The 18,917-nt window shown below is 39.4% G+C and overlaps 1 protein-coding gene across 3 annotated transcripts in view; it reads right to left on the bottom strand.

Moving 5' to 3' along the window:
• Positions 1-18,917, bottom strand: part of LOC133955348 (multiple C2 and transmembrane domain-containing protein 2-like) — a 35,593-nt gene that overhangs the window by 14,190 nt on the left and 2,486 nt on the right. For 2 of the 3 annotated variants that reach the window (XM_062390148.1, XM_062390156.1), the window contains exons 2-8: positions 13,196-13,772; positions 10,190-10,243; positions 7,292-7,409; positions 3,680-3,822; positions 3,008-3,084; positions 1,838-1,952; positions 1,656-1,688 (exon numbers count right to left, since the gene is read on the bottom strand). In XM_062390148.1, the coding sequence (XP_062246132.1) occupies positions 1,656-1,688; positions 1,838-1,952; positions 3,008-3,084; positions 3,680-3,822; positions 7,292-7,409; positions 10,190-10,243; positions 13,196-13,723 (1,068 nt within the window). In that variant the 5' untranslated portion in view covers positions 13,724-13,772. The remainder of the gene's footprint in view (positions 1-1,655; positions 1,689-1,837; positions 1,953-3,007; positions 3,085-3,679; positions 3,823-7,291; positions 7,410-10,189; positions 10,244-13,195; positions 13,773-18,917) is intronic. The other variant, XM_062390166.1, reaches the window with a different exon arrangement.

Here is an 18,917-nt window from a genome sequence, read left to right as displayed (position 1 = left end):
ACTACAAAGATGGACAATTGACAGATAAAACGAATAAGACACCCTTATTCCACTTCTCCTGTGAAAATCTATTTCCTTTTCATTTCACTGAAAGATTAAGCAAAGCACAGAGCAGTAGTAGTCTCTCTTGGTCTCCTCCATACACAGCACAGTAGAAGACCGAGCCATATTCTCAGATAATAAGCTAAGCTTTCATGAAGACACAACGCTGCAGGGAGATACATTTAACACAGATTTAATTAACACAGATCAAGCTGACACTGCTGTCTTGTCTGACTCAGTTCTGCCTCATGCATAAGCAGAAAATCGTGTTTCCATTAACATGCTGCGCTGCATGCACTTGGCAGATGACGACGCGTATCTGAAGCAGCAGGGGGAACATGCATTCAAAGCAATTTATTAGGTACACCCGTTTAGTAATGCAAACACAGTTATAAGCCCGCAGCTCATGAACATGCAGACACGGTCAAAAGTTTTAGACCAGGGATGAGGCAAGACGCCTGTTTGCAACATTTGAAGGAGAACTGTCATTCTCACGCTACTGAGAGGTCCATGCACTACTGACAACAGTATGACAAGTAAAAGTCATGTTTTCAGCAGCTGCTCTGAGGGCAGAAAAAAAAACAACCTAATCTGGGACATAGGATAAAGCTGTCAACTCCCTATGTGCGTATAAATATATGTATTTTTTACTATCGTAAAATACTTTAGTCCATCTCTGAATACTTCCCAGTGTAACATCTGTTTAAAGTTTAAATAACATTTATGTTGTTCCATTCTTCAGACTAGAATTATTGCCCTGCGATTGAACGCCTACCTTTGACCACTAAAAGTTAATCACTTAATCTTTCAAAAATGGAGTAGATCCCCTGAAAGCAGACTAATGTTCAAGAGGCCAAAAGCATTTGTGAGGTCACTGTGACCTTTGGCCAACCATATCGAAACAGAAAATCTGTGTCTTTGCGTCAAAGATAACAAATTCCGAATGCAAATGAGGTCATTGTGACCTTGACCTTTGACCTCCATTTTGGAAGTTAATCTGAATGAATTACCTGAAGATGTTTTTATTTGAAAATAATAAATGCATTCTTCTCCTTACATATGACAAGTTTAACTAATAAGCACATTATTTTGCATGCTCATCAATCTCAGTGGTTTTGCTTCTAAACTGACTTTTTTCTTACTGTGCGCTTGTGATGGCTGATGTAGATATTACATTTCTTGGTCTAATCATTTCTAAATTACTGTGTGGGAGGATGTGTGGGACCGATTCAAACAAACTCAAGAGTTGTTAGATCACAACAAGGCTCTGTGCCACTGATTGATGAGTTATAGCAAGTTTTTGTTACAAAGACTATACATCTTTATACAATTTTGTTTTTGGAAAAACAAATTAAACACTTAAAACATGTTGATGCCGGATCTGCTGCCATGTACCTGGTGGTATTAGTTTGTTTAATCTGCGCTGTAACAGAAGAAGGCCAAACCATAAGTATGATGGTTGAAGCTCTAGATTTGTCTTTCTGTCGGTCACTGTAGCTTTTCCTCTTTTATCCAGTAAAGTCTTCTTCACATTTAGCAGAAAGGTATGCAATGTTCAGCGTAGTAAATATAACTTAATGTCTGTCAAGCGTTTTCCCTCCTTCATGTCTTACCCTAAAACTTCGTTTTCGTATTTGGGGCCACCGCTGCAGACGGGAGCATGCATGTTAGGTGCAAACAGAAACACTTTGGTTAGTAAGAGATACATAGAAACAAACATGTAATATAAGGTGCAACAAACATCTATGGCTTGAAAACCTGCAGTAATTACACAGTACATGTGAGCTTGTCATACTTGGCCTCTTTTACTGCCTCCATCTCTGACCGAAAGGTTCATGTCCAACAGCACGACGCCCATGTCCTGCTCCAGGCTGTTTGGGTCATTCAAGGGCAACGACAGCTCACTGACTCTGGAACAAAAATAAAGTACAGTTTCAGTTTAGATCTACATTTGGCCAAACACACACCATCTGATTTCAAACAGTTAGCTACCCTGGAGCAGATGTGTGTTATTTGTTTAATATGGGCTGTATACAAGAGCATATTAGGAAATAAAATGTGCTAATAAATTACCTCCCTACGGTCAAATACAATCCTGCAGTAATCTTTACTAGATTTGCTGATACAGTTTCGGGAGGGGGCTGTCACATAACTTCATGTCGTTGTAATGACTTAAAAACACCATTGCAACACTATCATCAAAAAACACCCAAAGTAGGCTTCATAAAGATGCAACTTTCTGTTTGGGATGTTCTCCCTGTGTCTGTGGGGTTTTTCTCCAGCTTTCGCCCACAGTCCATAGACATGCAGGCTGGGGTTGGGTTAACTGGAGACTCTAAATGAGCTTTAGCTATGAATGTGAGTGTGAATGGTTGTTGTTCTATGCATTTTGATGCTGCGATACATTGGCGACCAGTCCACAGTGTACCCTGCCTGTCGCCAATGACAGTCCCCAGCAACCCTCAAATGATAAGCGGTAAAGATAATTATGTACTGATAATATTTAAATTATATTTTTTCTAATCTTTAATTTTTGCTTAGGGAACTCGCATCCTTAGGCCCTCTGGGTCTTTAGTTGAAATGTCCACCATTCATAGAAAAAATTATCAGGAACCTCTGGTTTAGTAAATACTTATTTAATAGTAAAATCACCTATTCAGTTTAACCTAGGTGATATTTTATTCTAATTAGCACAACTGCAGCTAATGTGGAACAAGAAACTATAGTATGGACATGGCAAAGGTGTTTTGTTGACCTGAAGAGCATCTCCACTTGATTCTGAGACAAATTTTTTTGAACTGCCCAGTGTTCCTGTAAGATTTAAAGAGGTAAGGTTTTCCTTATGAAAAATGTTTGTTCTGAAAAAACTATCACTCATATCTGTATCAGTATTGGCCTCAGACTTTCAGTAAAGTGCATGGTCCAGCTGCTTCCAACTCGACAACCAAACTGCTAAGGAACTTACTTGTCCATCTCCAGATCACTCAGGACAACACTGGCAGAGCCCATAAAGTCATCCGTTGTCAGGTCACGGTCGTAGACCTGCGTCCCGTAAAACAAGACATCATTGATACAGAGAGGGAGCTGCTGTGGAACATCATACACCGTGATGAAGGTTGATTCATTACTGTCAGTGATGTGCATAAACTGAGCAGGCACATGCTCACATAGCAACACAACACAAACTTTCATTGCAGACATGATTCACTGGAATGAAATGCAGCAGAGAAAAAACTAAACGTGCAGGAACAAGCTTGATAGGTGGGTGAAACAACAGTTGACTTCAGGTTAAGTACGGTAGGAGCAAAACTTGATGAATAAAACATTAAATTCATGTTCTGACTTCTCCCATACAGATGACAAAAAACTCACTGAACTTGTTTGTATCCGCAAATTAAACTTCACTTATGCATAACTCTGCAGACACATCACACGAAGTGCACACAAGACCCCAAAGCTCTGTGAAATGTGAAAAACCTTTGAACATCAGATGATTCAGCCAGATCTCACACCTACACATACACATACATACTCTACACATACAGGACATTTTCTTATCCCACGTCCCTAACGTTAGCAGGCTCTTTTATTAAAAAACAATGAATTTCTTTAAGCCACAAAGAGTGACAGAATTTACCTTGATGTACAGTTTCTGATTCAGATCCTTCACAGGTAGAGAGAAGGTCTCGTTCCATGTGGGGTTCAGGTTTTTATAAACCACTTTACTTTTGTAGAACGTTTTCCCATCAAATTTGAATTTGACGTAAGGGTCACTGGTACCTGGAAAGGATAAACAACATCAAACAAGCAGTTTAGAATATTTTCTGATAGTTTTAGCTGATTTAGCATCACATTAATCCATCACATTTGGGTTATATTCACAGAAGTATCACAGTGATACTTCATGCACCAAAACATGCGACCCACTTTATAATATATAGTGGGGTATTATTTTACTCTATAGGTCACAATATTTCTCATGATCTGTAATTTAACATTGGTTTAGTTTCTAAATTCACTTAATCTTTTAAAAGTAAGTCACCCTGCTGCTAATTTCCAAACATAGTTGCTAAATAGCCTTTTAAACTTCTCATGAAGAGCAGCCGTTTCCAGTAAAAGGGTGGACCCTGACCCCGCTCACACTGTGGTGTCACCATATGTCAGTATAGAGGATGTGGGGTTTTTTCATCCTTGACAGAGCAACCACAATTTCCTGAGACATCAACCAATCAAATTTCAGCTTCCACTGTAATAAGAAACGGCTTCTGAACACGTCGTTTTTTGTGAGTTAACTTGTCTTAATTAAAATATTGCATCACGTATAGACAGGGCAGCAGGAAAAGGGGATTGTTCCAGTTATTCCTATTTTATAATAATTATTTTTCAGCTTTTGGGACAGTGATTTTGACTTTTATGTCACTTCAGCTCAGAGTAATGGACGTACAACCTGGGACCAGCTGTTCTGTCAATCAACCACATGAGGGCAGCAGACACTATGATCATGTTTGGTTCCGTGTGCGTGGTGTCACAGTATAAGCATGGCATAATAAACTCATTGCGCATCAAACCAGCATCGTCCATCGGCAGCATAATCTTTGAGTGCAGTGCATATAATCTGAACAAACAGAAAAAGAAAAGAATGTTCGTGAGCTACTTCTAAAAGACCATATGGTTTTTCGTGGTTTTAACAATAATGTGGTGAAACCAAATCCTCCTGCCTCTTGATCCTCCGCCTGCCTCTCCTGCATTATCTCTTTACCCACAGCCTGCTTTTGTACATAGAAGTCCATTTGATTAAGAGAAATTAAACCAAATACATGCCCAGAGTGAAAAACCTGTAGTACTGAAGTCAGGTTGCGGCCCAGACAGGTTGTAGATGGAATCCTGCCCTGGCTGTTATAAGAGACAAATGGCTAACCTGACACCCGGCTGTGTTTAGTGTCCATAGAGTCAATAACCCTGTGTGTATAACTCAAGCATTCCTGGCTGTCATTAAGCCAAGGCTAAACACACAAACTGAGGCCGATGCAGGCATTATACGCACAACAGCAGAGAATGCAGTGACGTTTGAACCTTCCAGGGAAACATCACACACTCCTCTAGGTGCAGATACTGTCAAAAGATTTATGAGTTTAGGAAACACACACAAGATAAGGTGAGATAAGAGTTGATACAGGGTGATCAAAGCATATTAAACATGAGAAAAAGAAACCGAGTGACAGAATAAATAAACTTAAATGTCTCTCAAAAGAGTACATAACTCCATAAAGACCCAAAGACCCCTTAAATTCAATCAAACCACACCAAATTCTAAGTCATAGCCAGGAAATGATCCCCGGTAAAAGGTGAAAACCTTTTTACAAATGCTCAACCTATTAAAGAAAGTGAAAACGTTATAAACCTGAAACTCACTAAGAGACAAACAAACAAATAAATCGACAGGGGTGAAAACAAAACCTCCTCGGTTGAGGAAATAACAGTAAGAGCACTCACATACAAGGACAGCTCGGCACATCAAATATGTGATGATGTACACGATGATGTACAGTAGGTGATAAGATGAAAAAGAAGATGTCAAGAGTAACAGGAGTTACTTACATAATTTCCTTAGATTCTATAAAAAATTAAAACATATGCTAAATCAATTGATATTAACACTAATCATTCCTAGTAAGTCAACTTCATTCCCCATCTTACGAAGATCCATGACAAGATCCAATCAAGTTGCAGCAACCAATTTCTACAAAATGTTTAGGAATGTCACAATTATTAAAAAATAAGGAATACATTAAGGAGTAGTAACAAACACACTTCAGTTCACATCTTTTACTCCTGTGACAGAATTATAAAGTCAACCACACAGCACAAAGTATGTACTCTACCAGTTGGGAAAAATGCAGTGTGTAGTCTTTCAATTTAAGTTTTGGGGCTGAAGTCTCCGGGACAGAAAATACATAGGGACAGAAAAAGGTAGTGTGGTGAAGATCTTACTAAACACTGTAAAGGCAGTTTGACTTATATAAAGCCATGACTTCACATATTAGTTTGTGTGTTTCCGAACATGCTGATGTATCATTTGCCCGTGCAAGAGCCCAGTTCTAATACTGTTGATTCAGTATTGTTTGCTCAGGCTCAGACTCTGTGTGTGTTTTCACGTATTGTACCATCTTTACTGAACATGTGCAGTACCTTCATTAGGTCACGCCACAGAACAGCTGCCACCTTCTCCATGGGATACTACATGATTAACTAAAGACACATCTGCTGTGTGCACTCTACTGTATTGATCATACATGTATGTAAAATGATCTGTGCCCCTTTTTTTTTTACATCCCTTTGGCCCTGCAGCATCAAGTGTCACTTGATCATCGTCATATGCAGACATGATAGAGTTCATATAGTGGTAGAGGAAACAAACAGTGCCTTAGTGATAGGGACAGAACATGTGCAACATTGCCAACATTACTGCAACAACACGGTCCTGTAGATTCATGCTGTACAACATCAGGAGAATACGCCCCCTTCTCACTCAGAAGGCGGTGCAGGTTCTGGTCCAGGCTCTGGTCATCTCACGTCTAGATTACTGTAACTCCCTCCTGGCAGGTCTACCTGCTACTGCCATCCGACCTTTGCAGCTCATCCAGAATGCAGCAGCTCGACTGGTTTTTAACCAACCTAAATTCACTCACACTACTCCTCTCCTCCGCTCCCTTCACTGGTTACCAGTGGCTGCTCGCATCCGGTTCAAAACACTAGTACTTGCGTACCATGCTGTGAACGGATCCGGTCCAGTCTACATCCAGGACATGGTCAAACATTACACCCCACCCTGTTCACTCCGCTCTGCTTCGGCCAATCAGCTCGTTGCTCCCTCACTGCGAGCTAAACACTCATCAAAAACACGACTGTTTTCCGTCCTGGCTCCTAAATGGTGGAATGAGCTCCCCATTGACATCCGGACATCAGAAAGTCTACACATCTTCCGCCGAAAACTAAAAACATACCTCTTCCGACTTTACCTTGAATAAAAAAAAAAACACTAACACTTTAGTAGCACTTAAATGGCACTTACTTATAGCACTTTGTAGTTTTGCTTTATTTTAAGAAATTGTACTTTCTTGATTCTTGTCGTCCTTGGTATGTACCCTCGGGTTTGAATGCACTTATTGTAAGTCGCTTTGGATAAAAGCGTCAGCTAAATGAAATGTAATGTAATGTAATATGTAGTAGTTTAAGGTGAGGTTCTTACCACAGCGGTCCCTGATGACCAGGTTACGTCCTTCCTTCAGGTTGATGGTGAGTAGGAAGGACCTGGACCGACCTCTGATGCTGTCCGACACACTCAGAGTCTCGTCACCCATCTCACACTGGACACACACACCAAAATATCGTCAGTATTTTTTCTAGAAAAAGCAAAGTCTCATTACATCCAGACTTTCTGAGCAAGTCAACAGCAGTATGTGAGTATGAACACACAAGCTCAACATATGCAGTCAAATTGTTCAGGCTCTGAGCTTCAACGGCTTTAAAATAAATATAAAATAATGGACATTACATTAATGCCAAGCCTTCGGTTTATTTAAGAGGATGTATGTCAATTTAGAAAGACCTTTTTGGAAATAAAGACCGGCTGCACAAAAAAGGTGAATCGCTGCTGGTGTATGTCGTCTGTTTATTTATATTGACGCATCTCACATCCAAATCTCAACACTTTCAAGACTATTGCTGTTTGCTCTTAACAATTCCTATGCCCAGTGTGGAGCTGATGAGATGAACAGCTCTAGAGATATGTCTGCTACAGACAGACAGACAGAGAAACATTTCTGAAATTAGAGTGTCAAGTTGCCAAAAGAACAGCTTGACACACGCAGTTTCTAAGTTTATCAGTGTATCTTACCAGATAATGTCAGAGTGGCCGTCTGTCAGCTGAAGATCAGAGGAAGCTTGGAGATGTCGCTGGACAATGACCTTAAACACTAAAGTAAATCGACTACTGAATGAATAAATCATAAGAAAATCCTGGTCCTGTCAGAGCCCAGATGCTTACCCAGTAGATATAATGTGCACCTCAGAGAGTAGTTGACTGCAGACATATGACTGAGCTGAAGCAGAATGCTCTTGAACTAATGAAGTTCCCAGACTGGAGAGGCCTTTGAGTCTTTTTAATAGTAAGCGCTGCAGAGTTTACACAACAAGCCCAGGTGCTCAAAATGGAACTGTCCACAAGTTCACAAAAGCCAGTATTTATACAGTTTCATATAATTTAATATGAAAAAAATGACATGAGATCATCATCTGTGTCTATCTGCTGTGGCAGTTGGAACAAAACTCACAAAAATCACTGAATAAGAGCATAAACCCTGTTTATCAAGGTCATAGCAGTGAGACACCACCAAATACCATCAAACACCTGGTTTGTGGAATTTTCTTCCACACTTGACAATAAAGAGTCTTGAAATCAAAAAAGGTTCAACCAATCAGTAAATCTAAGGGTTAATTTACTTTCCCAGCAGCACTTTGATTGTTTAAGAGGTGTGCCCAGCAAACACATGACAGATAACATGTGTTTGTGTTAATAGCTTGGGCACATTGTGTCACTTGTAAAGATCAGGTCATATTGAATTTACCAGGTCGTCCCAAAGACTTCATAAAATGGAATATCTAATAAACCTAAATTAAAGGGCCCATATTTTAAGTCTTTCTGGGAGTTACTCTGAGGTATTGGTACCTCTAAGATGATATATCAGTGGTTCAAAGAAAAAAAAACCTGCTGCAATGTGTATTTCCATGTCCTCTCTGCTTCCTCTCTCTGGAGCTGCAGACAGAACAGGCTGTTTTCGTCTGCCTCTTTAGCCCCTCCTCTGATTGGCACTTTGAGTGACACATGACCAGGCCTATCACCGGGCTCATTCTGGCACATTCACTTTTGTAAACACAGCTGAAAGTGACATTGGTATGTTTGGATACCGCTATAAAAGAACAGTCACATATTTACAGTCAGTTACAACAGGATGTTTCTGAACGGTAATTTATCATCATCCTCATGTTTGTTCAAGTTTTAGATGGACAGTCGGTCAATGTAGGAGTAACGTCCCGAGTTACAGTATGGAGTTTCACAACAGAGTTTCAGTCCCGAGGAACGAGTAACGTCTAGGTTACACAGCCATATGGTACGTCAGAAGAAATAAAGCGTAACCGCTGGTTTCGAACAGTAACGTTCTTAGGAGGAATGTGCACATTATTTTTCTTGCATCCCTCCATGTTTGCAGTGTTTCTGCAGTGTTGTTTGTTGTGGTTAGCCTGTGGTAGCTAACAAGCTGCCAGCTCAGCAACAAGGCCGCTTGGTGCTGTGTTCAGTGTGGAGGGGTGGTGGTGGAGTTGACAGGGAGGGAGGGTGGTGGGTACAGAGGCTGGACTGATACCAGCTGGGTGGGGCGAGTGCGATCCCGAGTGACATCAAACGGGGGAGGAAGTACGGAACAAGACGTTTCAATAACATATTTCTTAGAATGGACTGAGTGAAAAAGTCAGCGGAGTGACTGTTTTCATACTTTGAGGCTCCATACTGACCCCTTCAAGTATAAAGGATAGTAAAATCCCAGCAAATGTATTTAACACAATATGGGCCCTTTAAACACTTGACTATTGTTTTTGATACAACAAAAATGGCTTTCTGCAGTTGTAGACTATCTATTTTCGCTGTTCATGCATTGGATTATTTAATAACTCTCCACCAAACCAAGCATCTTTCACAGAATAAAAACTCAGTTGCCTGGAATCACCCGGGGCACACAGCGTCCCGATCCTGACACGACCACAAAAGCCAGGGTGACACAGACTGATTACTGAGCCACACACAGCCTACAGTCCCTTCATGTCCCGAACACAATAATCTGGAATTAAACTTTGACATCAGTGTGTGTGTGTCAGCCGAAGCACAATGCGACTGTCTGAAGCCTACATAACAATAACACCGGCATAGGCACGTGACAAAACCTCACAACATACCCACACAATCCTTTTTTAGCATCTTGTTTAATTTGTGAGATAAATCCTTTGTAGAACTAATAAATAGTAACAAATCAGGTCAATTCAGGAACACAAAATCACAAATGAACACATCCACAAACTGGAGAACAGCACTTACGTTATGCACGTCTCCCTCCTTTAACACTTGACCAGGGAAATCACGATTATCAGACTGCGGAGACAAACATAAATACATGTCAATAATCCACCATGTGACGTAAACATTCTTAAAAGCATGTGAAGTACCAAGTACTGCCCTGTTGTTCAGCTCAGTAACTTCAATTCTGACTTTTGCTTCAAACTTAAATATTAGGAATCAAGCATTTTCCCTTGAGACAAATTGTGCACTTTGTTTTTCTAAACAGTTTTTTGATAAATTAAAAAGGTACATCATTATTCATTGACTTCTTCTATGGATGTGTCCAGAAAAACGTTCCTCTACCACTTTATAAATACCAGAATGACACTCATGGGAGTGCATACATCGACCAAGGTTCAATAGGCACCAAATTTCACAACGATTCACAAATTATATCCTGGGAAAATGTAAAAAAAACAAACATTTATCTTGCAATGTTAATAAAAGTAACAAAAAAACAATGGATTTCCTAGATCTGCACCAAAGTTTAAATGGTTCTTTCCAGAGCCATACCAAATCCTTAAACCAAGAGCTGGCGTTTTTATGAAAAATCCTGCTTACCAGCAAACAAACACACCAACAAACAAACAAACAGACAGGGGTAAAAAACTGAATTCATCGGCAGGGTAATAGTATTTTTTACTGCCGGTTTTACAGCTTAATTTACGAGTTACTTAGCTTGTTTTTAATGTATTTTTTAAGGTAGAATATATGAAGGTATTACATTCATTTAAAAAAGGTGTTTTTAGAAATGAAACCAGAAATGCTGATTTTCCTGTTTTCAGCTATGTAGTTTTAACTTTCAGGGACATATGTTTCAAAAGATCCTGGCTTGATTAACCTGTTCTGTTGCATCAGGGCAAGTGAAGTTAACTCAACTTTAACCAGACTGACCACAGTAATCCTGCAGGTTGCAGTTTACACGACAGTCGACAATATACTCACTGGCCTAGTGTGTGGATCTAAACAGTGTAGTTCTGTCCCAAATCAGGCACAGTCAATGCACACGCTACACAAATGATGATCAAAACATGTGACCACTATTGTTGCCTCCCTAAACATCTGCCAACTTATACATTTGATTTAATTTCTTGTGTGAGCCCCCTGTAAAATGGGACACGGTAAAATAAGCAGACCTCATCTCTAATGTCCTTCTTTGTCGGGAATCATTTTCACCAATTTGAATTGAGGTAAAAAGATAATAATGCATGATGAAATTTAAGGAATATGACCAAAGGACAATTCATTCTGAGTGGAAGATGAATGCAACAGCAATCCATCCAATATTTATCCATTTCCCTAAAACCTAATCACTTTGAAAGATGTTAAGCATATTTTTTACAGACGATAGTGCGTGAGTTTAATTTCCATCATTCAAAAGTGAGAACAGGATTCTAATGTAACTGTCAAGGGTGTGGTATGAAGTCCTAAGTCAAAATGTATTATTTGCTGCTGTTGTTCAGCAGCACATTTGGTTCAGTCATTGTCAATTTGAGTCCATGTGACCGGCATCTATTTCGCCTGTCCAACTGCATTCTAACCACCACCCCTCTAGGGCACTGTTAAGAAAAAGAATCCAAAAGTGTTTTTAAACTTTAACTAAATCAAAGTACGGGAAGCTCCGTCATGTCGAACAGTGAAGACAGAAACTCAGCAATTTTAACCCACAGAAGAGAAATGGAGGAATAAAGTACTTGGAGATGATTCAGGACACATCCAATGAGCCAAGTATTTACTGATTTAAGAGCTTAGATACAAATGGTAAGTCAACCAAAAAGGTGTGTATGTGTGTTCAGTTAACAAAGACGAGGTTAGATCACTTAGGTATCCAGGCCCAGACTTCTCCAATCCTATGTGTCCTTAGATAATTATGAAGCCAATGCAGACTTCTGTGACACTTAGAGAAATCCAACAGAGCTAGATCAATGGTGACTTTGGCCCAATAGCCATAACATATCAGAGGAGTTATAATATCAAATTTGCCATAGGAGTTACTGTTTGGAAATGTTTTTGAATAATGAAACATTACAAGAAAATATAAAAATATGAAACCATATTGCTAAACTATTCGAGCTATAAACCCTGACTAGTTATGAACTGAAACACTGCTTCAATTCCTATAATACTATGTGCATTGTTGCTGTAGTGACACACATACTATGCAGAACTTAAGGCAATTACACAATATGTTCAATCATGTCCAACTAAAAAACAATTGATTGACATTGAGTCAACTATTTCTTCATAACATGACACCAAGTACATTTAGGTTCTGTTGAAAACTACTGTTGTACAAAATGACTGACAGCTCTTGTCCATGTGTTTTACTTTTACGAGCAGAGTATATGAAAAACTTTAATTGAATGTTTCAGATTACATTTTTCAAAGATATTTTATACCGCATAAATAAACTGGATCTTAATGTTTAGAAATGGAGGATGAATAATGATTCATTTAAAAAATCCTACACATTTCTCTGTTATTGTTTTGTGTTTAGTAGAGCTCAGATGGCCCCCTGTTGACTAAACCCGATCTTAGAAATATCCAATCATTCCTATTATGACAGACAGACGGACAGACACACGGACAGACAGTTTGCTCACTGCTGGTGGAGATTATTCGGAAGGAACTCCCATGTCATCTCAAACTAGCTTCAAGTTAAACTTTGTATGTTCTGTGCAAACACACCTGACCACAAACACCTGCCAATGTACCATCCACCTGATCACAGGCACTTCACCCTCTTAAACTTGTGTGTTTCAGGAAAACAATATACACGACTACTCAAGCTTGTTCGACTGTCATAGTGCCTGTTTATATTCTAAAAATGTATTGACTGAAAGACAAATACATGAATTAAATATGAGATATATTTGGAAATAAGAATATTGACCTTAGTACCATCTAAAGGCCTGTTTATGCATTTAAGAAGAGTCTGGTTTTTTTTTAAATAGTGAAATAACTTTTAACATGAACTATCTGTACCTGTGAGCTGTCCTCTGAGACGTCCACAGAGGGCTGGTCTGGGCTATAGACAGTCATCATCTCCGGCAGTACCAGCTCCTCAGGCTCCATACCCCTTGCAGGCCTGTAGTTTGTCTCTGGAGAGTTTTCCTCCACCTCACCAACACTGTTGAATGACTCCTGGGAGGAAGCCCAGTCTGTACTGTCTGCAGCCTCGCTCAGTCTGTGTTCACTCCTCCCAATTCCTTCACCACCTACTCCCATGTTCAGGCCACTCCCAGCTTGTTTCTTGCTTCTCGAAAGCGTGTTAAGAGGTGTGGAAGGGTTACTGTAGCTGAGAGTGTTGAATTGTTGAAGCTGCGGGCTGGAGGAGATGCCGGCATACTCCTGCCTCATGTTCCTCATGTCAGGAACAGAGGAGCTCATCCGATGGTCCATGGTGTGTTGAAGGTGGGCAACCTCCTTGTTTGAGCTTGACTTGTCGCGCCGAAAATGCGGCATCATCTTCTTGCGGAGATGGTGCAGCATGCTTGGCTTCTTGGAATCCATGATGGGAGGGAGGTTCAGTCTGTGTCTAACATCTGTATTTCAAGCACAACTAAAATAAAAAAAATGATAGAGGAACAGAGAAGTCAGTCACAGTCATATGCTTAAGGAAACAATTCATCAATGTTCATTAGGGCTTGGTTGAAAGTTAGTAACGAGTCAGATACTCTGACTTTCATGCAGCTGTATGAAACCTCTTCATAGATCAGCATATGGGTCATTGACGTGACAACTATATTTTCTGTCCGACTGCATTTTCTTCCGTTAAAAAATGGTTTAAAATCATAAAGAAGTAACATATATGTCGTACCTGTCCCGTATATGTACACACTTTAGATCTCCAAAAAACATTAGTTATTTAAATGTTTCTGTTTTTGAAAGTGACAAAATATCATGTGGTGCAATCGTCCCGCCATGACTGCTGTTGTGAAAACTCAAAACTCAAAATCTCTTGACATTTATTTTCTCCCATATTTGGCATGATTTCCAAAGTCTTTTTTAATCCTGGCCCTATAAGAAATAAATAATACTTGGTCTCACACAGAAAAGTATACTCTCTAACACACTACTATACTTTCTTACATGTTCTGCCATACATTCTATCACACACACTACTATACTCTCTCTCATGTATCGTCATACTCTATCACACTACTATACTCTCTTACATACCATCATACTCTCTCACACACACTACTATACTCTCTTACATGTATTATCATACTCTCATATTTACAATCATACTCTCTCACATTATTATACTCTCTTACACGTACAAACATACTCTGTTACATGTACAATCACACACACACAGGTTAACCAACCTGTACATGCCAAAGCATTATTAAAGTGACTTTGCCCAGTCTGACTTCCAGAGGTATTACATTGTGTTTCTTCCCCCTGTCCCTGTAATATCTGCGTAGTATCTCAATCACTTTACTTAGGTAAGCACTGAAAACAATGCAGCCTGTGAAGGAATCCTGACCTGCTCATTTCTTTATGAATATAGCTTCATACACAGTCAATGAATACGTTAGAAAATTTGCAATCCAAAAGAGTTGTTGTTGGTCAATACACAAAACATACGTGCACACAAGTCCATACACACAATGGCATAGAGGAGGAAGTGAGAGGCAGTTTCAGACCACAAACCAGCATCATTCAATGGATCAAAAGAAAAGCAGAAACTAATCATGACCTGAGCAGCTTCCATCCTCCTTTTTTAGTTTCAACCATAGAGTAAAGGTTCTTAAATACTGCCTCCTGTATGTAAGTGGAGGAGACATGGACAAATTCGGAAAAGTAAGTTCTTTCAATTAAAGTAATTATCACTCTGCGTTATGTAGTCTGTTTTAGGTACGCACTGTTTAATAAGTTATTTGATTTTATGTAAAACACTGATGCTGTGAAACATCATGGTTGAAAGCTGAGACTGAATCTTAACTGGTCGAGCATGTGTAGTCAGACCTAAATTCATCCTCTGATCACTTTGGCACAGACTCTGCTCCAAATGGACAAAATTGTGGAATCTGGATCTAGGATATTTCGGCTTCATTTCAGCTGAATTTAGTCTTGATCTAAAACTTGTATTAGAAAATGTACAAAGTTTTTACATGTCTGTAAATTAAGGCAGGGTCAAATGAGCTTCAATATAAAAATTCCTAACAACTGTAATCCCAGACTCCTGTTCTTTGACGGAGGAAAAATGGCTAAATATAAAAATCCTCTCTTGTTCTGACAGCCAGTGCGCTGAGCCACCTGGTCACCATTTACCATTATTTACTTTTATACTCTCATACACACACACACAACACTGATCTCTCTTGCACAGAAATATTATATTTGAAACAGGATAAAAGCACATGTGAGAGAAATTAAAAGTACATGTGAATTCAAATAACCATGTGTAAAGAACAAAATGACAGTGAATTTGAGACAAAATTATATATACATGTATATGTGAATGAGAATAGTAGTATGTTTGAGAGAATGATAGGATGTGTGTGAGAGAATATACTGTAGTGTGTGTGGGAGAGAGTGATGGTGTGTGTGTGTGAGAGTTCCGGATTGGTTATCTCTGATGAGGAGTCGTTTCACTAGCATGTCCCGCCTTCCAAATCAACAGATCCATAAGGGAACATGTTGGACCCGCATTGAGTCTCCTGGGGAATGTTTTAAAGTTTAAAACATGGTCGGTGAGTTTACATCTGAAACTTACAACAATGTCAGAAATGCTGGATCCACAGAGACTTCCTGTAATACAGCCTAACAGCCAAGGAGGAAATGCGGCAATGGTGATGTATAATGACATGATAAAAGTTATATTTATAGCCCATTTAAAATATGATATATATATTTATATATAAATATAGTATTCATAAGAATATAACATTATTATATTTTATACTATGTTTATCATTTATTAATATATATTTATATATACTGGTTGTCCCCGCGTACAAGCGTTGTGCATGGGGACAACCAGTGTGTACCCACGGCAGGGCGTTGTGCATGGGGACACACTGGTTGTCCAGAGGCAGACAACACTAGTCGTGGGTATGTGAGAGAGTATGATGGTTCATGTAAGAGAGTATAGAAGTGTTTGTAAGAGAGTGTGATGGTCCATGTGAGAGAGTATAGTAGTGTGTGAGAGATCAGGAATTAATTACCTCTCAAAGGGCCTCTCATAGTTTACTCACAGCAGTGTCACACACACAAACAAGATCTGCACTGCCCGCCGGCACCACTGACATGAACAAACAGCAGGGAAACCGGTGAATATAACAGTCAGTACATGTTATGAGGCATCTCTCATACCACTCATATTTCAAGCTGTCATCTCTCTGAATGATCTGTTACACAAACAGCAGCCGCACTTGCCCAGAACTGTCGTCGCTTCAGACAAATCCTGATTTTGTAAAGCAACAGTCCAATAAGCCTCTTAACAGCTTCATACTTTGTGTAGTCATTAACTGCAACTGTTGACCTGCCATGTTTAAAGCTAAAGAGGAAGAGGAGGAAGAGGCGGGAGGAGACAGGTGAAGGAAAAAGACAGGAATCAGTGTGTACAAAATCAGCAAAGAGAATGAAAGATGTTAAGTCAAACAGAAAATGGTGTCTGAGGATGAGAGCACGAAATGTTACATGTAACATTAACAACTGTCAATATTTTGGATTTCCAATGAATTATCTAGTAAATCACCATGAATATCTATATGTATTTTGGAGTTAACGGGTAATCTTATGACTGATATCTGCAGCCCCGATTCACAATTCTCTCGCCTGACCCAGATATGAGGATTAGATGGTGCATTAGACAGACAGAGACAGCCGGCACAGGAAAAGGATGATGGCCTCGAATAGGCCATGACCACATATTCGTTTGTTATTTGAAAGAAAGTCTGACAGAATGAAATCAAAGGACCACATATTTACAGCAATAGAGAAAGAGAAAAATGCTAAAAATATTTTAAAAAAAGCAGAAATAATATTATTTTCTTATTTATTTATTCTTATTGACTGTGAATTTTACTTACTGCAATTGCTGCATGTTTCTAGCTGTAATGATGTTCGAGATTTGCCCTTTTTATAACTGTAACTGCATATCTGAAAACTTTTTCATTTGTCTGTTTCTCTTAGAAAGCTTGATATTCTGCATCTACTTTTCTTTGATTGAAATTTGCCACGGCGCTTGTGAGTGATGACACAACAGCTAGGTGTGTTTCGTTCACCCGACCCTTGACGACAGGCTCAACAGCCAGATGATACCACCCAAAAGGAAACGTTCTTCCTAGTTCTGTTATTTGTCCATGTTATTTTCTTTTATCATATTAAAAAATAATTCATGAATGGCCTCATGGGCTGCATCAACATAACTCACTTCTGCATATAGCCCAGAGGTCATCCGTCTAGTCTACTAAAGATACGTTGTGTTGACATGGTTACGAAATGTTCATGCTTATGTGACCTCCAATTAAACCCCACTGTGTGAAGAAAAAATAAATCCCAAGGTTGTGATATCAACATTTTCCAACTGTTTAGATTATCAAAGGTTTTGTTTGTAGGAAAATTAGATAAACCTGTTACATGTTTTGCCTTGAGCTCCCACATCTTAGTGTCCCTGACTCTGAACCAAGGCTGCTGGGACTGAAGCAGAGTGCGATCACTGGAGATGGAAACTGACAAATCTACACATAGCAGCTTTAAAGGCTTGGTATGAAGGATCTAGTGCCATCTAGCAAACAACTGAAGACCTACCCTCAAACCCCCCTCATTCAAGAGTGTATGCGATCCTACAGTGGTCTTCAAATGTCGCAAAAATGTGAAAAGTCTCCTTTATCGTCAGTGTTGGGTTTGTCTACATTATAGAACCTTGGAAGAAGACCTGCTCCTGATGCTGAAATGGCCTATTCTGAGGTAACAGAAACACAATGATGCTTAGCTTCATGTGATTATACACTAATGAAAAAACAGTTCTGAATATTATATTTGTTATTTTCCAAAAGATCCAAATGAATGATAATGTTGCTCAGTCTCTCCTGTTTGTAATATCACATTCACAACATGAGGATATCAGTGTTTCAGACAAATCTTTTCAAACTTTTCATTTAGCTTCTAATAAAAGATTTTAACAGATTTTATCTGGAGCCTGTAGGGGCTTCATCTGTCTATAGTTCCAGTTTGTAAACAGGTAACTTGAATGTCTTCACCATCAGTGCTGCTGGTTGCAGCAGACAAACAAGTAAACCTGCACAACAGCCTACCCAACTAACTACACAACTATTCTATTGCTGAGGTGCTAGACTGCAGTCAGTTATTCTCAAACACTGGTTACTGGCTGAGGTTGGGATCAGGGCTGTGGTGGTTTGGTGATATTAGCTGAGCACTTCTCAGGAGTATTGAAACAAAGACACTCAAAATCAATAATTAACTCGGAATAATCCCAATAATGCCAGCAGCAAAGGTTATGAAGTATTACCAAAGTCACGAGACTAAAAAGAGCATCATGGGAGCAGAAAAATGATCAACACACATTAAACAGGTCGGTGGTATAATTATGTCACTGAGATAATCAACCAGGTTGCCGCACTGCAGAGTGGACCACGACCTTCCTCTGACCTGACAGTCAAGCCAGAGATCAACAATACTGAACCTTGTCTGAACAGACACTCACACTGATGCACTGACAGGCTGCAGC

The sequence above is a fragment of the Platichthys flesus genome, chromosome 1 (assembly GCF_949316205.1).
Source record: "Platichthys flesus chromosome 1, fPlaFle2.1, whole genome shotgun sequence".
Classification (NCBI taxonomy): Eukaryota; Metazoa; Chordata; class Actinopteri; order Pleuronectiformes; family Pleuronectidae; genus Platichthys; species Platichthys flesus.
This window is presented reverse-complemented; position numbering and strand designations above follow the sequence as displayed.